The sequence below is a fragment of the Marmota flaviventris genome, chromosome 9 (assembly GCF_047511675.1).
Source record: "Marmota flaviventris isolate mMarFla1 chromosome 9, mMarFla1.hap1, whole genome shotgun sequence".
NCBI classification, from domain to species: Eukaryota; Metazoa; Chordata; class Mammalia; order Rodentia; family Sciuridae; genus Marmota; species Marmota flaviventris.
Window position 1 is genome coordinate 70,934,826 of NC_092506.1, and position 19,994 is coordinate 70,954,819.

The following is a 19,994-nucleotide window of genomic DNA, read 5'->3' on the forward strand; positions in this document are numbered from 1 at the left end:
AGGGGAAGGGGTATAGGCATAGGAAAGATGGTGGAATGAGATAGACATCCTTACCCTAGGTACATACATGATTGCATGAATGGGAATGGCATGACCCTACTTCGTGTACAGAGAAGTGAAAAATTGTGTTCTAACTGTGTTCTACAATGAATCAAATAGCATTCTGCTGTCATGTATAACTGATTAGAAATAAAAAAGTTTTTAAAAAAGGTAGGGTTATTTTGAATAACTGGTTGACGGATTACCAAACTTTTAAAGCCGTTGCCAAGGAATTATGAAATATTCTGAAGTGTTTAACATTTTCTTACTGTGGCTTCTTAATGTGGCTAGAACTATAGAACTAAGATAAAAATGACAGTTTGTAATTTTAAAAAAATAACATATATATTGTCATGAGACACTAAATTAGAAAAAATATAGGGTTCCCAAAAGCAACAAAATAAAAACCTGAAACCTGGATTTCCATATAAGTTTCCTGGGAGTAGGCTCTATATATACCAACAGATGTTTGCTGAATTTAAATGAATCATTCGAAAAAGTTTTGTCTTATAAGTTTAAGATGGGTTGATTTAAATTGTTTTAAATTGAAAATCAAGGATAAACCCTGGTTTTTATATGAAAAATTTAAAAAATAAAAAAGTAAGTGTAATGATCAGAATAACTTCATAGATTTTTATACTAGTGGTTAGATACTGGAGCACACATTTTAAAAATTATTGTTTACTTTTCTTATAAAAAGAAAATAATCTCCTGTTATACAGTGAGACACTTTCAAAACCAAGCTACTTTATTTTTTTTATTTGTTTTAATTAGTTACACATGACAGTACGATGACCTTGACATATCATACATTTGAATCATATTTTCTTATAATAATCTTTTATTTGATATAAAAATTTAACTACAGTACTTAAAATCAGGAGAGTTAGGTCCAGTAAACATGTAGGCTAAGGCATAGTTTTCAAATTTGCAGCACATACCAACAAAATTCTATTTGATTTACAAAATTCTTGAAGCAAATACAAGAAAATTTTAGTTCAGTTTCTATGAACTATCAAAAGGATGAGGACAAAATGCCCTTCTATCTCAAATAAATCAGGGTTTGGATGACAGTTTTTCAAACAAATAAAATACAGACACATAAAATAAAGATAAAATACTTAAAAATACTTCTCTTTAGTCCACGCATACTTTGAATAATGTTGTTGTAAATTTTCTGCAGCAACTGAAAATGTTTAAAGAAACTCCTGGTGTAGTATTCTACGAAGTCAATAGCAGCCAACAGTAGGATAGTTAGTAATACTTCCAGAATCTATAAAATCCCAATGCTATTGCAAGACAAGTGAACACTGAGGCTGTAAAAAAAAAAAAAAAAAAAGAAAAAAGAAACTATATTACAAGTCAAATATTCGTTATTATTTTGCAGGGATTAACAGAATAATATTATTTTCAATTTAGATGAAGAAAAAAATAAAGGAAATAAATTCTGTACCTTGTTTTTGTTTCCTTAGAAAACTAAGATAAAGATAATAATTAATAACACAGTATTAAAGCCAGTTATTTTTATTTTTGGTAACAGGGATTGAACCCAGTGGAATTTAACCTGAGTTACATCCCCAGCCCCTTTTCACATTTTATTTAGAAACTAGGATTACAGGCATGTGCCACTGTACCTGGCAATACATTATTTTTAAAAGCTTCCTAAATTTTAAGACAGAGTAAGGATAAAAATAAGTTAGAAATGTAGATGATAAGTCAGAATCTATAAACAGTATTTAAAGTCATTGACAATAGTGTAACAAATGACTAAAAAATTATAAACTATTTCATATTACAATAAAATCATCTTTCTTATGTTAAAAATTATGTGTTTTAGGTTAATAGAACAGGCATTAATATATCTATGGGAAAAAAATTGTATGTGGTTCTGGGGAGAACCCAGGGCCTTGTACTTCCTAGGCAAGTGTTCTCCCACTGAGCTACACTGCCAGTTGGAGAAGAAAATTTATATTGTCTTTTCCGTGCATTTTAAAATAATTTCTCAGCTGGGAACGGTGGCCCGTAGTCCCAACTACTTAGGCTGAGCCCAAGAGTTTGGGGAATCCTAGGTAATAAAGAACCCATCTCTTTTAAAAGAAAGAATTCTCTCATAATTACTAAAAACTTAAATTTTAATGAAAACCCTTAAAAAAAAAACTTCAGAGAGTAGAGGGCAGAAAAAGCATAAGGCTTTTTGATTAATATACCACCTGCTTTCCCCCCTTTATTTGTGGTGCTTGTGCATGCTAGGCAAATGCTCTACCACTGAATTACATCTTCAGCCCACATACCACCTGCTCTTTATGTTATATCATTTAAAAAAAATAGTTTTAGATGTTGATGGACCTTTATTTTATTCATTTATTTAGGTAGTGCAAAATCGAACCCACTGCCTCACACATGCTAGGCAATTGCTATACCACTGAGCCACAACCCCAGCTCCATATTACATCATTCTAAGAGAAAACGTTTCAGCCCCCTTTAAGAAGTTAAGGGGGCTGGGTATGTGGGTCAGTGGTAGGGCTCTTGCCTAGCCTGCACGAGGACTTGGGTTTGAACACAGCACCTTTAAAAAAAAAAAAAAAAGGCTTTTAAGGATTCTCTAATCTCCAGTTTGTTTAAAAGGCCATGAAAGCATCTTTAAATGGAGAATCTGAGATAAAGGACAAACTTTTATGACTAAAGACACAAGAAATTAGCTATATAAAATAAAGCGATTTTATTTATAATGTATAAATCTAATTTACACTATTCCACTTAATTGGGCTATTTAATGTAACTTAGTTAATGATAAGATCAGTTCCTCATTTTTAAGAAATGAAATTAGGCCTAAGATACGTAGGGAATCTGGACATTTGAGAAGAAAGAATAACATTAAGAATATATTAGGCTGGGGCTGTAGCTCAATGGTAGAGCACTTGCCTAGCACATATGAGGCCCTGGGTTCAATCCTCAGCACCACATAAATAAATAAATAAATAGGATAAAGGTATTGTGGTAAAAAAAAGAATATCTTGTCTTACTGCAATTAATTATACATTATCTAATTTGATCCTGCTACTATTTACCATGTGTCAGGCAGTGTGCTAAGTGATTCCATACATTACCTTATTTAGATATAATTAAAATCCTATGAGATTAGTAGTATTATAGATGGGGCAACAAGCCCAAAGCTATATGACCAGCAAATGGTGAAGCCAGGATTCAAGAATAGGTATACCTGACTACAAAGCTTTGTTTTTTGAAAACCATTCTGTTAGCCTTATTTGTACTGTGACATTTGTAATTTTTTTTTAAAAAAAGCTGTTTTGTAGTTGTATATGGACAGAATGCCTTTATTTTCTTTATTTTTATGTGGGGCTAAGGATCAAATCCAGTGCCTCACATGTGATAGGCAAGGGCTCTGCTACTGAACTACAGCCCCAGCCCTGTAATTTTTTTTTTTTTTTTTTTTTTTTTTGAGCCACATGTGGCTATCTAGGTGATTTTTATTTTTTGCTAATTTAAGAGCTGATGAATTTATTGTAAGGAGGAAAGTATTTCATTTCTTTGTTAGAATACAGAAGTGTTTCCAAATTTAGTGTCTCTTTATTTCTTGTTCCTATTATTTTGGCTTTTATTTCTTCTTGTTGTCACTACTAATAATCATGAAGACATACCAAATTATTTTTAAGTTTGCTGTTTATCTTCTATGGACTGTCTAGCAGTAAACTTACATATATGTAAAATGCTTAAATAATGCTTTTGACAAGTGGCTCCTGAATTGTGCCCAGCCAGACTGCGGCATTTGGTGGGCCGCAAAGTGATAAGGTAAACTGCTTGCCCCTGAGGGCAGGGCGAGAGGATGGGTAGCCATTTTAAATTTATTCTTTTGTTTTGCTTCACTTTTGTTTTAAGTTGCCTGTCCCTTGAGATGTGTAAGATGGAAGAAAAACCACTCACATCTGAGGAACAGATAGGGAGAAAGTACGGATGGATATTTCAGGAGGCTATTATAATGATTTTGTGTTGTTCCAATTTTGTTTCACTCTGTTTGTTTTGTTAGGCGTTATCTTGTTGGGTTGTATTATAGTAGAAATATGGGATCAGAAATTAGTAAAAAACAAACTGAAAGAGTGTTAAGTAAATTGTTAGAGGAAGGAGGCATCTCAGTAAAATCAAGAGCAGTCAGGGCATACGTTGATACAATACAAAAATGTAGCCCATGGCTTTTTAAGGAGGAGTTGTTAAATATATCACAATGGAACCATCATGGTGAAGATTTAAAAAGAATAGAAAAGAAAAGCCCAGGAACTCTGCCAGTTGGCACACTGACATTGTGGGCGTTGGCATCTTGTTTGCTTAGTCCAAAGCCTTCAGTTCAGACAAAGGTAGAGGAAGGAGAAGACATATTGATTCAAGTAAAAGAGAAGGTCTCTCAAGTTAGTCAGAAAGAGGAAAAGATTCAAGTAAAAGAGAAGGTCTTTCGAGCTAGTCAGATAGAGGAAGAAAGCTTAGAGCAGAAAAAGCCATCAGGGGAAAAGTTACAACAGGAGACTGCTACTAACACCTTTCTATCACCAGAGGGCGTAAGTGCCCAACCAACAGCGCCACCTCCATATGCTGGGAGGCCCCCCAACCCCTGCAGTTGATAGTTGGGATCCTGAGACAGGATCTCAAATATTAACATGCCCTGTATTTGAGGCAGGAGGGCAGCGAATTCACCATGCTTTAAATTTCAAAACAGTGAAGCAGCTAAAAGAGGCTGTAACAACCTATGGTCCTCAAGCACCCTTCACTGTAAGCATGGTCGAATCCATTAACAACTTGAACATGACGCCAGCAGATTGGGCTAATATGTGTAAAGCTGTGCTAAATGGAGGACAATACCTGTTATGGAAGGTTGCTAATGAGGAATTTTGCAAGGAGACGGCTAGGCGAAATGCAGCAGCTGGTTATCCTCAGTGAAATCTAGATATGTTGTTAGGAAAGGGACCTTATGAGGATCAGCAGCAACAAATTGCATATGATCCTGGTGTATACGCACAAATTGCTGCAGATGCAGGTAAGGCATGGAAGACTTTACAAGGACATGGAGGTTTACAAGGTCAATTATCTAAGGTAATACAAGGAGCTAATGAACCTTATGCTGAATTTGTAGATAGGCTTTAGTGTCTCTTTATTTCTTGTTCCTATTATTTTGGCTTTTATTTCTTCTTGTTGTCACTACTAATAATCATGAAGACATTCCAAATTATTTTTAAGTTTGCTGTTTATCTTCTATGGACTGTCTAGCAGTAAACTTACATATATGTAAAATGCTTAAATAAGCCATGTGCCTGGTAAATTTCCCACAAATGTTAGCTTTTTATTACTATTTATCTGCCCAGAACAGAATATTCTACAATAACACAGATTAAACAGAACTACCATTACTTTACAGCTGTTGCTTCCTCGGCAACAGTGATCTGGGCCAAAAGGAACTGCAACCCCAAGAGGGGGCTCTTCAGACTATTTCCTGGGATTTTTTTGTATTTGTTGGTGAGAGTAGAATGACATTAATGTAGGAGCTACTGGTGGTAATGTTTCCAACTCATAAAGTTAGTGTGGAGAAAATGAGGACATTCAGAGCAGAATACAGAGTAAATTCTGTTTCCAGTTATCCTTGTTAGGATATGCCTCTGACTTTTCAAAATTTATTAATAAGCCTAAACTAGTTAAAGTTGGATATATAATATTTAAAATTAAAAGATTACTGACTAATGTAAGCTGGGATACCGATTAACCAAAGTGATTAAGATACATTGATATCTTCTTCAAGGGAAATGCAAGATCTTTAAAGCTGGGACTCTGACAACTGAACTAGGAGTTTTTATTCCCCTTTTATGACTGAATTTAATATGTGAATCTCAGATAAACTGGGTCTTACAGGCAATTATCTCAGGTATTCTAGAACCAACAGATCCACTCATGACATTACCATCCCACTTGTTCAAAGTATGAGATTTTTAGCTTCTTAAAAGGCTTACCATTAACAATACTAGTAAGTAGTACATATTTATAGATGGATAAGGATGGAGAAAAATGCCTCTGTATTGTATTGTTGGCTTTAAACCCTCAGTAAAAAACAGAAGGGAGGATGACTTAGAACGAAGTTTTTCTAAATGACTAACTTGTTAATTTTATTTATTTATTTTTTTTGCTATTGCCACTAAGTCTATTCAATTCTGCTTTGTATATCTTCACTTCTGAATGAAAGCTTTTTGGAACTCATTACCATCTTATGTTATTTTAAACTAAGATTACAGGTAAACACTCTGTAGGAAGCTGAGTCCACCTCAACACATTCCTAACCTTTGTAACTTTGTGATCAATTTTGAAAGAGGGAATGAACACTCCAAACTGGGCTGTTTTAGAATTTTCCTGGGTATTAAAACTGATGTCTTTAGGTCCAGAGATGTTTTAGTAGAGTTTGTTTTAGTTGAGTTATATATAATTGTTATGTCAGATAGTAATTAAGGAGCTTAGTACATGACAAATAATCTAATTTGGGGGTAGTATCTGTGCTCAGGCAATTGAATGAAGAAGTTAGTTTCAACCCTCCATTACCCTTTGCTTGGTATGGTTTTTAATGGCCTGTATCTACTTTAGTGTTCTTTTTCTCTAACCCCACTCAAATCCTTAAGGAAGAATATAAGCAATAAAAGAAAATTTTCATTGTATCTTTGTATCATTTTGTCCTTGGGTTTATATATTTCTTTGCTACCCATGTGTTTTTTCCTCTCAGTAAGTTGCACAGAGTTGCCTGGTGAGTTATATCTTGGGATTGAAGCCTTCTTCAAGCATTACAGGGGACTAAGCACTAAAAGCATTATTATAGCTTCTCCTTTTCTTCTGCTACCTACATGGTTACCTTGAGAGGTAGGAACTAACAGGTCCAAAAATTGAATGACAGTATTCCTTTCTTTGACAGTCTTACCTGCAAGATAACGAATTGTCTCAAGTTTATTAGACTCCATCAGTGTTTTTAAGGAAGCAATTTCAGTGTCAATTTTATTACTGGTTTCTGAAATAACACTTTTGGTTTGAGTATCCTGTAGTAAGCAGGAATAAGAAAGACAACTAAATTTTGTTCCTCTGTAGAGATATTTATGTGCTAATTTTGCATTATAAACATTTTCATTGGGGAAATACAGTAAAAGCATAGTGGTATTAAAAAAATTCAACGGACACAAAGGTACAAACCACATTCCCCCAATTTCCACACTGGAAATAATTTCTATCACATGCTGGGCATATTCTACTAAAAACCTCACATAAGACACTTGAGACATAAATATATAAGATGATAAATGGAAAAGCGAAAATTTTAATACTAGAACTATCACTTTATTGTGTAAAGTGCTTAGGATGTTATGGTTAAAATTTTAGATATTATCTGCAAAAGGAAAAAAATCCCAATATGTAATATGAACTGACACCAATATAAAAGGAACTAGCAGAAATATCTAATGGTGAATATATAGGAGCCAGAACTCAGAAATCAGTTGTGAAACAATTTGCTTAATTCCTTATCTACTTTCTCTGGCCAAGAAGTAAGAGTACAGGATTCTTGAAGACATGTAGCCTTCCCGTCTATTAAAATTTGAGCATAGTAATGTCTCTTCTATATTAGAAAGCCAAATGACTTATAACTTTTTAAAAAAAATTTTGTTCTAATTAGTTATACATGACAGTAGAATGCACTTTGACACATCATACATATATGGAGTATAATTTATCATTCTTCTGGTTGTACATGATATAGAATCAAACTGGTCATGTATGTACATAGGGTAATAATGTCAGATGGCTGTTAAGAAAAAGACTAGGCTGGGTCAGAAAGCTGGGGTTTACTCAAGCCACAGAATTTAAATGATGATTAAATTTAAGGATTATTGAGAAGGTAAGGTAAGCAGTAGTTTTAAATATAGGGTTTAGAATCCAGGTTCTTATCCCAGCTCCACCAGTCATTAACTCTGTGATCTTAACTTGTCTCATTTTCCAAACTGGTAAAATGGGAATAATAGTACCTACTTTCCACAGGCTGATACAAAAATTAAGTAAATTAGTAGAAGTAAAGCATGTAAAACAGTATCGGCAAGAAATATTTGCAATAAATATTTTTTTAACAAATTTTTAAGATAAGTATTTATTTAAACCTAGGCACTTAAATACCAATAGTGAATAGTGAATCTTTGTCTTTTAAGACACAGTCACTGTCTCTGCAAAAATAATTTAGGTAAAAAAAAGTGTGCTATACAAAAATCTTGATTCTTAGTGTAATGTCAGAGCTCATGTACAACCACTTATTTGGGGGCAGCTTCCCACAAAGTGCTGGCTAACTATAGTAGCTATGAGGAAATCATGGATTTTATAGGGCTAGCTTTATAAAGTCTAAACTTATAAACTGATACATATAAAGAAAAGTATGAAAGAGAAAGTTCTACATACTACTCCCTTACCTTTCTGGTAAATTCTGTGGTTGTTTCCATAAGTTGCTTTTCTTGATCTGTAAACTAAAGGATATGAAGCAGCAGGAGATTAAAAAAAAAAAAAAATAAAAGACTAAAAAGAATTAAAAAGGAATAAGTAACCAAAAAACTACATTTACAAGCTTATTACCATATCTGTTACCCTGCTCCTTTCCAGGTTGATGTCCAATTTATTATCTGCTCTGATTCTACTGGTTTCATTCTTTAAAGAAAGAAAATATTTAAAAAACTATATTGTAATCAATATTTATTTGTCTGATACTAAAATGGGAAAAATTTCACTTACCATTAGTTGTTGTTTAACTTGGTCTAATTCAATTTTCATTTTCTAGGTAAGAAAGATCATAAACAATTAGCATGAAACCAAAACCCATACTGATTCATTTAAAAAACATCTGAGACTCTAGATTAGCAAAATTTGAATATCTATCTTTCTATATACACTCATACATACATACATATATATTTATATAAAATATAAAAATATATACACTAGTGAATAACAACACATTTCTGATTACAGGAACATACTTTTAAGTGAAAAGACAATAGAGGATCAAATAAAATGGAAAACATATTATTTTCAGCTTTGAATACATTATATTATGAGCTATACAAGAAATTGTATATAGTATGTAAGCTCAAAGACTTTTATGTGAATTTTATGTACATAAAATGCAATTCTTGTTCTTCAGTATGTAAGAAATTGATTTACACATAAAGATTAGGCATTGATAAAACAGTGTATTTTTAATCTAAAAACTTGTTTAGTAACCACATAAAGTTATTTGGTCTTATTCACCAAGTAACATACTGAAGAGATCAGTTATTTGTATCAATAATAAATTAAAACTTATATCACCTCATTCTCAGCTCTCAGATTTGCAAATTCACTTTTCTCTAGGATGACCATATCTTTCCTGATGGAATCCAAATGAGCCATTAGCTGTTGTACTGTTATTTCCTAGAAAATAAAATAAAAATAACCTAGTGATCTAGGAATGACACTGTTTTATTCATGAATTATTTTCATGAAATTTAGAATAAGTTAACCAAATGTTTAAAAAAAAACAACAAAACAACATATAACCCTACAGAGATTCAAGAAGAAAAATGCATTTCCCAGTGAGTAAAATTAAATGTTTAGGTCTAAACATTCTAAAAAGAATTCCAATAAATTACTTACTTAGCCTCTAAAAGTTCCTCACCAAAGGATTTATTTTGTTTTTTGAACACATAGATAGAAAGGGTTTTATTACCTTTTGTTACTTTTTATTTGAGGGATTTTTTTTTTTTTACCATTGGAAAATGGTAAAAGGTATTGAAAAAAAATTAATGTCAGGGACTATAACAAAATACATAGATACTTGTTTAAAATAATTATTCTTTATCGGCACAATATTAATTTTGTTTAAATTCTCTCATATCTTTCCTATGTTTGGCACTACCAAGAATATACAAAAGAAAAGGTGGCTTCTATCCAATATACTTAAAAGCTTTTGCTTTGCTAAGAAGGGAAATTTTTGTAGTAATAATTTAAGGCGGCTTTACAAAAAACCATAATGGTTACCATTAATCTTAAAATGAGGTAGCTTACTGACATAATTTATTGCTCTTTATTAAAAGATAAATCAGATAATTGTATATAACCTTTTGAAGAACCCTGTGTAATGGGTTTATAAATAAAACAAAAAAGCCCAAACAAGAACAGGATCATTAATCCCATTTTTAAAGTTACAATCTGTGATTGGGGTACTTTGTTGGGGTTGCAAGTCATTTTTTGATTGGCATGAGATAGAAAGACCATTTGAAAGCTGATGACTTTTAGACAGCAGAGGCTGTAACATTTTCAGATATAGCTCAGTGTTCAAAGGGTCTGGAATGCACATCTCTCCAAAAACAACTTTCAGATGAGACACACTCATAAAGCAGAGTTTAAAAGTGTGAATTGTGGAGTTAGATTCTCTGAGTTTGAACTCAAATTCTGTCATTTTCTTTTGAGATTCTGGGCAACTTACTGAACTTCTTTCATCTCCTCATTGGTAAATGGAAATAACAATACCCACACCTTACAGAGTTTTTTATTTTTAAGATTAAGTAAATACTGTATATAAAATACTTTAAATAGTTCTTGGCCTACGGTTAGTATCCAGTAATTGTTAGCTATATATTATTAATGACATAGTGATCTAATGGCTGAAGTAGAATAGTCTTTGACTCCAGTATTTTTATGTTGAGGATGTTTTGACTTAAATATGAATCCTACACAATATAAATGTTTTCAACTGTGTTCAACAAATATCTGATTCCTATGCCTTCCCTAACCCTCATATATTATTGGGAATGGGGTTCATTTTCTTTTACTCATTTCTGCTTGAAGTATTTATGAAAATTACCTGAGAGGTCATTACAGATGTGTCCTCTAGAGGCTTTCACACCTGTTTCCCCAATACCATTATAAAGGAGTTCTATGACATTAAATATAATGCATTTTTATTATTGAAAATACATATGGAAGAAATGTAATTACAGATTTCTTATAGAGTTTGAGCTCGAGAATAAGGGATTGTATAGTAGCTGCTTTTTACTTCATTCTTAACATACAGCTGTGACTCATACAGCACAGTGTCTATCTTCCAGAACTTTAAATAGGCCAGGTATGGTGGTGCATGTGTGTAATCCCAGTGGCTCAGGAGGCTGAGGCAGGAGGATTGCAAGTTCAAAGCTAGCCTCAGTAATTTAGTTAGACCCTAAGCAACTTAGTGACATCCTGTCTCAAAAAGTATAAAGGGCTGGGGATGTCGCTCAGTGGTTAAGCACCCCTGAGTCCCATCCCCAGTACCAAAAAAACCAAAAGACCCCCCCCCCCCGCATTTAAATGGAAAGATATTATTCATTATTAAGTGGTCAAACTTATTAGAAGTATGATCTTTATAACTTTTGTGAAGTCATCAGAGGTTGAACAGATTTAGTGATCTGAAGTAATCAAGTAGTTAGCTTGTTTGCTTGAACTTAGCTCTATGCTTCATGACATCATCTTTGTGCCTTATTATACGCTAAAGGTCAACAATGATGTTAAGTTCAAGAATGGAATGCGATTTTAACTTCACACACTAGAAATTTGAAAAAAGCCAAAAGTTTAATAGTAATATTCCTATACATAATCCTATATTTTATATGTAATATTAAATGGTCTTGGAAGCATGATGATTCTTCAAATTAGTTTTAATTCCCTGCTTATATTATAGGCAAGTTTAAGAACTTAAGAGTAAATTACTTTTTATTTAAAATGTCAGTAGCTCCTTCTGACTCTGTTATGGATGCAATAATTGTTGGCTTTTTCTTTAGTGGATTTACTAGTCTGCTATGAACATGAAAAATTAAGCTAAAATGATGCAAACGCAAATTTGAAGGATATGAATGTTTTAGTTTCAATGTCTAATTAATAGGAGATGATAGTAAAAATCTTTGTTTTAAAATATTTTTTCAGCTGTAGATGGACACAATGTCTTTATTTTTATTTATTTATTTTTATGTGGTGCTGAGGATAGAATCCAGTGCCTCAGCCCATAGTAAAAATCTTTAATAGATTCTAATATTATGTAAAAAATCCTATCTTTTTGTGTTTATGTTTTGAAATATTTATCTGAGGGAAGAAGTCTAAATTTGAAAAACTAAAATTAAAAAATATAAGTTCAGAAGAAAATGGATTTTTTTTTTTTTTTTGGTAGTAGAGATTAATCCCCGGGGTATTTGGCCACTGAGCCACATCCTCAGCCCTTTAAAAAAATTTTTTTTTTTTTTTCACTTTGAGACAGGGTCTCACTAAGTTGCTTCATTTAATTGCTGAGGCTGGCCCTGAACTTGTGATCCTCCTGCCTAAACCTCCTGAACTGCTAGGGTTACAGGCATGTGTCATCACACCTAGCAGAAAACAGATTCTTAAACAGTTTTACTGTGCTCCTTACATCTTAAGTTTTTAGTAAATAGTTGACTTTAAGAATTTGTATATCCAGACTTCTTAGCCAAGCAATTTATAAAGTCTTTCCCAGCCATGTTAGTTTAATCCTTTCTAGCTTTTGTCTCTGAACTACAACATATATAAGACACGAGTAAAATGTATCATATAGTAAAGAAAGGTTAGCTCTTCTGTGATAGGCTTTCCAGGGGAAAAAACTTTTAATAACAATCTGCTACCATCTCATGATTTAAATAATTACCTCACACAATGGAAGATATGACAAAATTCCTTCTTTGTATTATGCCATAATCTTGTTAGGACTATTCTAACTTTTCAGTCTGTCTAGAGATACAGACTTTACTAAAGATCTTTCTTCCCTTCCCTTCAATTCTTTCTCTTCCCTCTCTTCCTTTTCTTTCTTCCTTCGTTCCTTGAAAAAAAATCATCTATGAAACTGTCGGAGATAAAAATGAATATAGTACCTGTTGAGCTTGAGTGACCATCTCTTTATAGATAGTATCCAGGCTGACATTTGATAAAGTGGTTAATGCTGATACAATTGTTTCTGCTTGTGCTTTGTCAAAACCTGTAGGCAGCAAATAAGTATGTCTTTTTAAATGTACACATCTTTATCAGAACAGACCACTAGAATAACTTTCCTCAATATTTAAGATTTGTTTTATTTTTTTTAAATGGTTATAATTAAAAACTTGATAATGCTAAATTACTCTCTAAAAGTACTTTATAATTTTACTATTCTAAATGCCTCCCACATCCTTAGCAACTTTAGAATATTACTGGTCTTTGTTTTTGAGTATATAATTGGCATAAAAATGGTATTGCATTATTTTAGTTTGTATTTAATTCTGTATGTCCTTGGTTAGTAATGAGGTTAAACACCTTTAATATATTTTTGGTTATTTTTTAAAAAATTGTTTTTTTGTAGTTGTGTATGGACACAACTGTTCTATTTAATAAGTAAGATATAATAAATGACTAGCCATTGGATGAAATATATTAGATTTCCTTAGTGAAATTCCAGATAGATTAAAAGCTGAACATAAGAATTCCTAGGAATCAATAAGAACAAGTAAAAGCAATTAGAGGAAAATGGGCAAAATATAAATATATAAGCAGCACACAAAAAAATATAACCAGGGCTGGGGCCTGTAGCTCAGTGGCGGAGCACTTGCCTAGTATGTCTGAGGCACTTCCTTTCCCTCATGTGAAATGCCTTATCATATGCTACATTCATATCCATGTGACTTTGAATACTATTTTGTTCTATTAATCAATTTCTCTATTCCTGTGATATCACATGTTAAATTGCCACTTTTATATTTGGTAATTTTTGTGCTTGACTTTTTGTGATCCTCGAACATTTGTATTTCCATTCAGATTGTATTATCAGCCTCTAGTTTTTTTCTTTTTCATTTAATTGGAATAATTTTGCACCAAATTTTTTTACAGCCCTTTTTCATTAATATATCTTTAGTATTTCCCATATCAGTAAATATTCTTCAAGCAATACCATTTTTAATGACTGTAAAATATTCTATTGTGTGAAATGTTGTAACTACTTAAATAGTTACTCTTAATTGCTCATAATAGCAATAGTCTTACCTAGGTGATTCATAAATGCTATTAAGTTTCTTCCTTCAAGAGGTATTCCTGTATCTTACCGTGAGTTTCCAAGTCCTGAACCAATGCATGGGTATCAAAAGTTAATTTCCTTTGTTCTAAAGGAGTTATGTCCACTGGCCTTCTGTCATATCCTTCCTTGGTTGTAGTGGTCAAGAAATCTGAAAAGAAAAGATAATTTTTTCCCTCCTTTTAATAGCAGATAGAGGTATCATACTTTGGCTTCTAAACCATTTTCCCCACATATTTAAATATAGTTCTAACTCTTCTATTTAGGAGTTTTGTAACCTCACACAAGTTAATTGGACCCCTCCATGCCTTTCTTTTATCTAAGTCTATTTTATTATTCTGTACATAGCAAACATTCAATGTTTTTCTTTTAGTAATTAAAAATGTTTTGTTAAGAGCTTGTCTAAAATTGTAATATGATACATATCAAATGCTTTTGAGATCATTGTCTCAACTCTTAATTACCAGAGAACAGAAACTGCCCAACTCTCTGTAGTCTTCAGAAATTTCTCAGAGCTATGGAAAATTTTTATACCGATATTCCTATTTAAAGTAGCTTTCCATATTCCCACTCTCCTATATATCCATGGTTTATTTCCTACACAGTTTTCAGCTCTAATCTACTTATTGTTTGCTGTTTGTCTCTGAACTAGAATTTAAGTCTTAACTGTTTTTCATTACTGTATCTTCAGCACCTAGTGCTTTCGCACATAATTGTATCACATTTTGTCATCAAATCAATGAATTTGAATTAAAATCCTGAGTATTTACTACACAAGCCCTAGGAAATATGTATCATTTTTGAAATAACTTGGTTTCCTGTTTGAACAAATTTCCAATTTTTAGCCTAGACAAAGTATTATCCTTTTTAATAAACTGATTATGAATTTTTTAATAAGGTCTTTGCTTTTGGGGAGAAATCTGCCCATATACAACTTATTTAATATTATTATGTATTAAGAAAATAACTGCCTGTTAGTATAACACAAGATACTATCCTAGACTGTTTATATTACTAACAAGTCAAGGCAGCGTTATTTACATTTTTAGATTAAAAAAACCACACCTAGGAAAGGAGAGGGGTTTGTCTATGGTCAGAGAGCCAATGACAGATTTAAGATTCAGACTTGTTTTTTTTAAAGATTATTTTTAGTTGTAGATGGACACAATAATTTATTTTTTTAAATGTAGTGCTGAATATGGACCCAGTACCTCATATGTGCTAGGCAAGTGCTCAACCACTGAGCCACACCCCCAGCCTCCAGACTTAGGTTCTTTTGACTTCAAAGCTCATGTTCTCTCCATCACCCTATGTTGTGTCTCTTATTTATCCTAAGCCACTTAATAGGTACTTAAAAAGCACAGCTGCAACTCCAGGCACTACTTTTCTGCTAGTGTACAGAAAATGTGATTCCTTTCTAGATATCTTCCTAGCCAACAAATATTTATTGAATTACAGACCATGTACTAGGAACAGGGGATAAAACAATGAACAAAACCAGGCATACCTTATGTCCTCAATGATTTTACAAACTAGCAGGCAGAAAACAGATGTTATTAAAACAGAACAACAATTCTAAATTCAAATGATAAAAAGAAGATTCAGTAATATACTCAGAATTCTATTTAACTGAAGGGATAAGCGGAAGCAGTTGTAAAGGTGGAACAATTTTTAAAAAACACACATATTATTATCACAGCATCAGCATTCTTTTTGGATGAGTGCCACATGGAAATGGTAAAATGATATGTGCCTTTGTGTGTCAGTGTCAGACATAAAAGCAGGAGAAAGAAAAATTAGTTCCAATAACAATTGCATTGGGAGTAATGATTTGGTATCTTTAATTTTCTATTCCTAATTAAAAGGTCATTCTTTTATTTGGCATTTAGAAAAAAATAATAATATATGATATTTTATTGTTTTTATATTTATTATTCAGTCTTTAAAATTCTCATTTTCTGGATGTGGAAAATTGAGGCTCAGAGCTAAGTGATTTGTCTCATATCTTAGTTTTATTGATAGGCAGATTAATGCAGTTCCTCGCTTCAATAAACAAACATTGACTACCTCACATAAACATCAGTTTCTCAAATTTGAGATAGAAAAAAGACTTTAACACTGCCAGCAAATCTTGCAGAGCACAGCTCATCTCATCCCACTATGCTTCCTTCATCTCTTCTTTCAAGGGCTCTTAATTTTACAAACATGCCTTGTGCTTTTCCTTCTCCAAGACTTTGCTCAGTCCATTCAGAAAGCTTTCCTTTCCTTTGCCTGCTCATCTTTGTCCTTCAGAGCTCTGCAGGAAGTCTCTTCCTTATCTGCACCAAACCCTAAACCTTTCATTATTTGATTCCTATCTTGTATGTGCATGTGTTTTACAGTAAGAAACAAAGTTTAAAGACTTACCCAGCTTTCAGAGCTACTAAATTGTACATCATGGATTGGTACTCTGGCCTATCTTGCACCAAGCTCCTGTTTTGCTGGAAAAGGCCAGACTTTACTTTAAAAAAACATGTAAAATGGTGTCTCATTATATCTAAGTCTCAAGTTTTATATTAATGTGCTTAATCATCTTAGAGCTAAAACACTTCCATAACATGACTGATTTTTTTTTTTTTTTGGTAAAGTACTCAAAGACAGGCATTACAGCTCATATTCTTATATGCTGATCTATGCTATAATGGTTGCATCAAAATTACTAGGGTTAATAAATAAAGTTCTGGGCTCCACCCCTAGACACTAACTCAGTAATTCCAGGATAAAAATCTATATATAAAAAAAAAAAAAAAACATCTCCAGTGTTTTTATGCTCCGTTAAGTTTGGGAAGTAGTTATTAACAAGGAATATAACACTACTGGGTATAAAACTTAAGACAAATCGCATCACTTTCCTATGCCTTCACTCATTCATCTTTAAAAAGGAAATTGGACTTAATGATAACTAAGGTTCTCCCTAGGGTCTGAAGTCAAAGTTTTCAAATTCTTTGATATTATTAGGGAAATTTAAACTACTTGTACACAGCATTCAATAAATATTTGAACAGTGAAGAGGGCTATAAAAATATATTGTTGTAAGGGGAAACTTTAAATTTCTCCAAGAATATTAAGATTCAAGTGGGAGGATATGTTGAAACATTAAAAATTACTGTGCTGATGTATTTTCCAGTATGATATATACTTCAAAGTTTAGTCTCTAAAAATATTTAATTTTTAAATTTCATTTAGATATTAAGGTTATCTCTCAAAGTTTACAAAGATGAGATTTATCAGGGTTTGAAAACTGTTACCATCACAATGTGTATATATGTTCAACACCCAAACTATGTAATGGAAAACTTCCTGAATAATCCTGGCAGCTAAACAGCAAGCTTACAGATGGAGGATCAACAAGTACGGGTTTTTGACGCAACTGGTGTCATTGGTGTCAAAGGAAAAAACAAAACAAAAAAACAACACAGCGTGGAGGTGGGAGAGATGTGTTTGTGTACTGTCTCAGTTCACCTAGTACAAAAGATTCAGGAGGTGCACAGAGAATGCTAATGTTGGTATGAAGTGTCTACTTTGTGAATAACCTTTTTAAAGAGTCAAAAAATTGAAAAAGTTGGGGAAAAAACACAACACACAACCCTGTAAATATTTATCAAAGTCAGATGTTCTTCAGGACACACTGCGAACAGAAGTACCAACTAGTTCTAAACTTGTTGGTGCCAGCTTTTATTTATTTTAATGGCTACTATGTGATTGCAAAGGACTGAACATGTACGTGTGCCTGATACGTGTGCGCGGTCTACCAAAAACTTAGGCTACAGACCAACAACTGAAGAGACTTATTTCTGAACGGGTCCTAAAAGAAATAAGGGTTTCCCCAAACACAGATCACGTTTGCTCCGAAGTTACTGGCCTCATGTGACAGAAAAAAAGAAGAGCTCAGAAGGGAAAAGCGGTCACTTCCCAGTACTGTCTTCCGCGTTCCAGTCCCCAGCGGCGAGCCAGGGCAGCGGGGTTGCCAGCGCCAGACGTGGCAGGAGGAAGGCGTGGCACCCCCGCCTCCGGCTCACCCGAGCAGGCGCGACCCACCGGAATCATCTCTCTAGACAGTACTCCAGGCATCGTGGCACGATACTCCAGCTCACCTCTCCGCAGGGCCGGCGAGAAACGCCCGCGGGGAGTTGAAACCCAGTGGCCCCCGCTGCCTCCAGACCGCAGGAGCCGCCAAACGCAGCGACTCCTCATGTTCCAGAGATGTCCGGTAGGCCAGAAGAAGCGGAAAACCAGATGAAGCTCGCTTAGGCTTTCGGGAATAGTTCTGGTACCGCAAGAATGCTGGGAAATGTAGTTTCCGGTCTGTCACGCTCTTCGTGTATTTGAACCTGGATCCCGCGAAGGGTGTTTTTTTTCCCCCAGTCGGACCTACAATCCACTAGCATAGTTCAGAGGCCCTACTTTTCCCATCACTTCGTCCCAACCTATGTATGCCTTCACCGCCCTAAGAAAACCGGATCTCGGAGAACATTCTGGCACCTGTTTTTTGACATCAAATATAATCCAACAGCAGTCTCCCCACATAGGGGCGGCGGCCATTACGCCCTGCGGAATGGTGGCTGACCCAACTATCTAAATGCACAGCAGCCTGGGACCTGCAGTCCGCGGCCGCGAAGCGTTCTGGGGAATGCGTAGCACGTAGCCCACGCCACTATCAGGGAAGCTTGGTTGTCCCGTTCGCGGCGCGTTCTTGCTGCTTCACGTCCTGCTGCTTCGCCCTCTGTAGCACTGGAGGACCAACTGTTTTAGACCGTGTGGTTCCTCTCCTCAGGAAAACGGATTTCTTCTTCCATTCTTTATCCCTCTCAGACCTCAGTTACTCCGGCCTTGCTTCATATGATAAAATGCTGAAAATAATGTACAGTAACTGTGTTCGGAGGCTTTAATATAGATCCTAAAATGGTTCACAATCTTTAGGATTTTAGCGATTAATTAGGTTACCTATCTGTATATGTTCAAAACTTCGCGAGGACTACTTAACAAGTACCATTCTAAGCCCTATAGCATAATTAAAGAACAAAACTTTAATTCCGCCAGTACGTATTTTAACAGACAATTCATGGAGAGAGATATAAATAGCTCTTTTAAAAATTGGGATGTGGGGGCTGCGGTTGTGGCTCAGCGGTAGAGCGCTCACCTTGCACTTATAAGGCGCTGGGTTCGATCCTCAGCACCACATAAAAATAAATAAATAAAATATTGTCTCCAACTACAACTAAAAAAAATATAAAAAAAAAATGGGGTGTGCCCAAATCAAGATATGCTATTTTACCTATCATTTTTTTTTTTTTGCTTATCAATATGATTTTATTTTTTTTTCTTTTTTTTTTAATTTTTTTTATTGGTTGTTAAAAACATTATAAAGCTCTTGACATATCATATTTCATACATTAGATTCAAGTTGGTTATGAACTCCCAATTTTACCCCAAATACAGATTGCAGAATCACATCGGTTACACATCCACATTTTTACATAATACCCTATTAGTAACTGTTGTATTCTGCTACCTTTCCTATCCTCTACCATCCCCCTTCCCTCCCCTCCCATCTTCTCTCTCTACCCCATCCACTGTAATTCATATCTCTCCTTGTTTATTTTCCCATTCCCCTCACAACCTCTTATATGTAATTTTGTATAACAATGAGGGTCTCCCTCCATTACCATGCAATTTCCCTTTTCTCTCCCTTTCCATCCCACCTCATCTATCTGTTTAATGTTAATCTTTTCTTCCTGCTCTTCCTCCCTGCTCTGTTCTTAGTTGCTCTCATTATATCAAAGAAGACATT

General features: G+C 34.0%; 1 protein-coding gene across 2 annotated transcripts; it reads right to left on the reverse strand.

Annotated features, from left to right (window-relative positions):
• Positions 1-783: 783 nt before the first annotated feature.
• On the reverse strand, positions 784-18,797 carry Ccdc90b (coiled-coil domain containing 90B). 2 transcript variants are annotated; one of them, XM_027942644.3, is made up of 9 exons: positions 18,298-18,797; positions 14,196-14,315; positions 12,996-13,099; positions 9,415-9,516; positions 8,839-8,880; positions 8,683-8,754; positions 8,523-8,576; positions 6,998-7,112; positions 784-1,355 (listed from the first exon to the last, which is right to left on the reverse strand). In XM_027942644.3, the coding sequence occupies exons 1-9, from the start codon at positions 18,395-18,397 to the stop codon at positions 1,294-1,296; spliced, it is 771 nt and encodes a 256-aa protein (XP_027798445.1). In that variant the 5' UTR covers positions 18,398-18,797; the 3' UTR covers positions 784-1,293. The 2 variants fall into 2 exon arrangements, with proteins under 2 accessions (XP_027798445.1, XP_027798446.2); XM_027942645.2 differs by lacking the exon at positions 18,298-18,797 and adding an exon at positions 18,223-18,296.
• Positions 18,798-19,994: the final 1,197 nt, after the last annotated feature.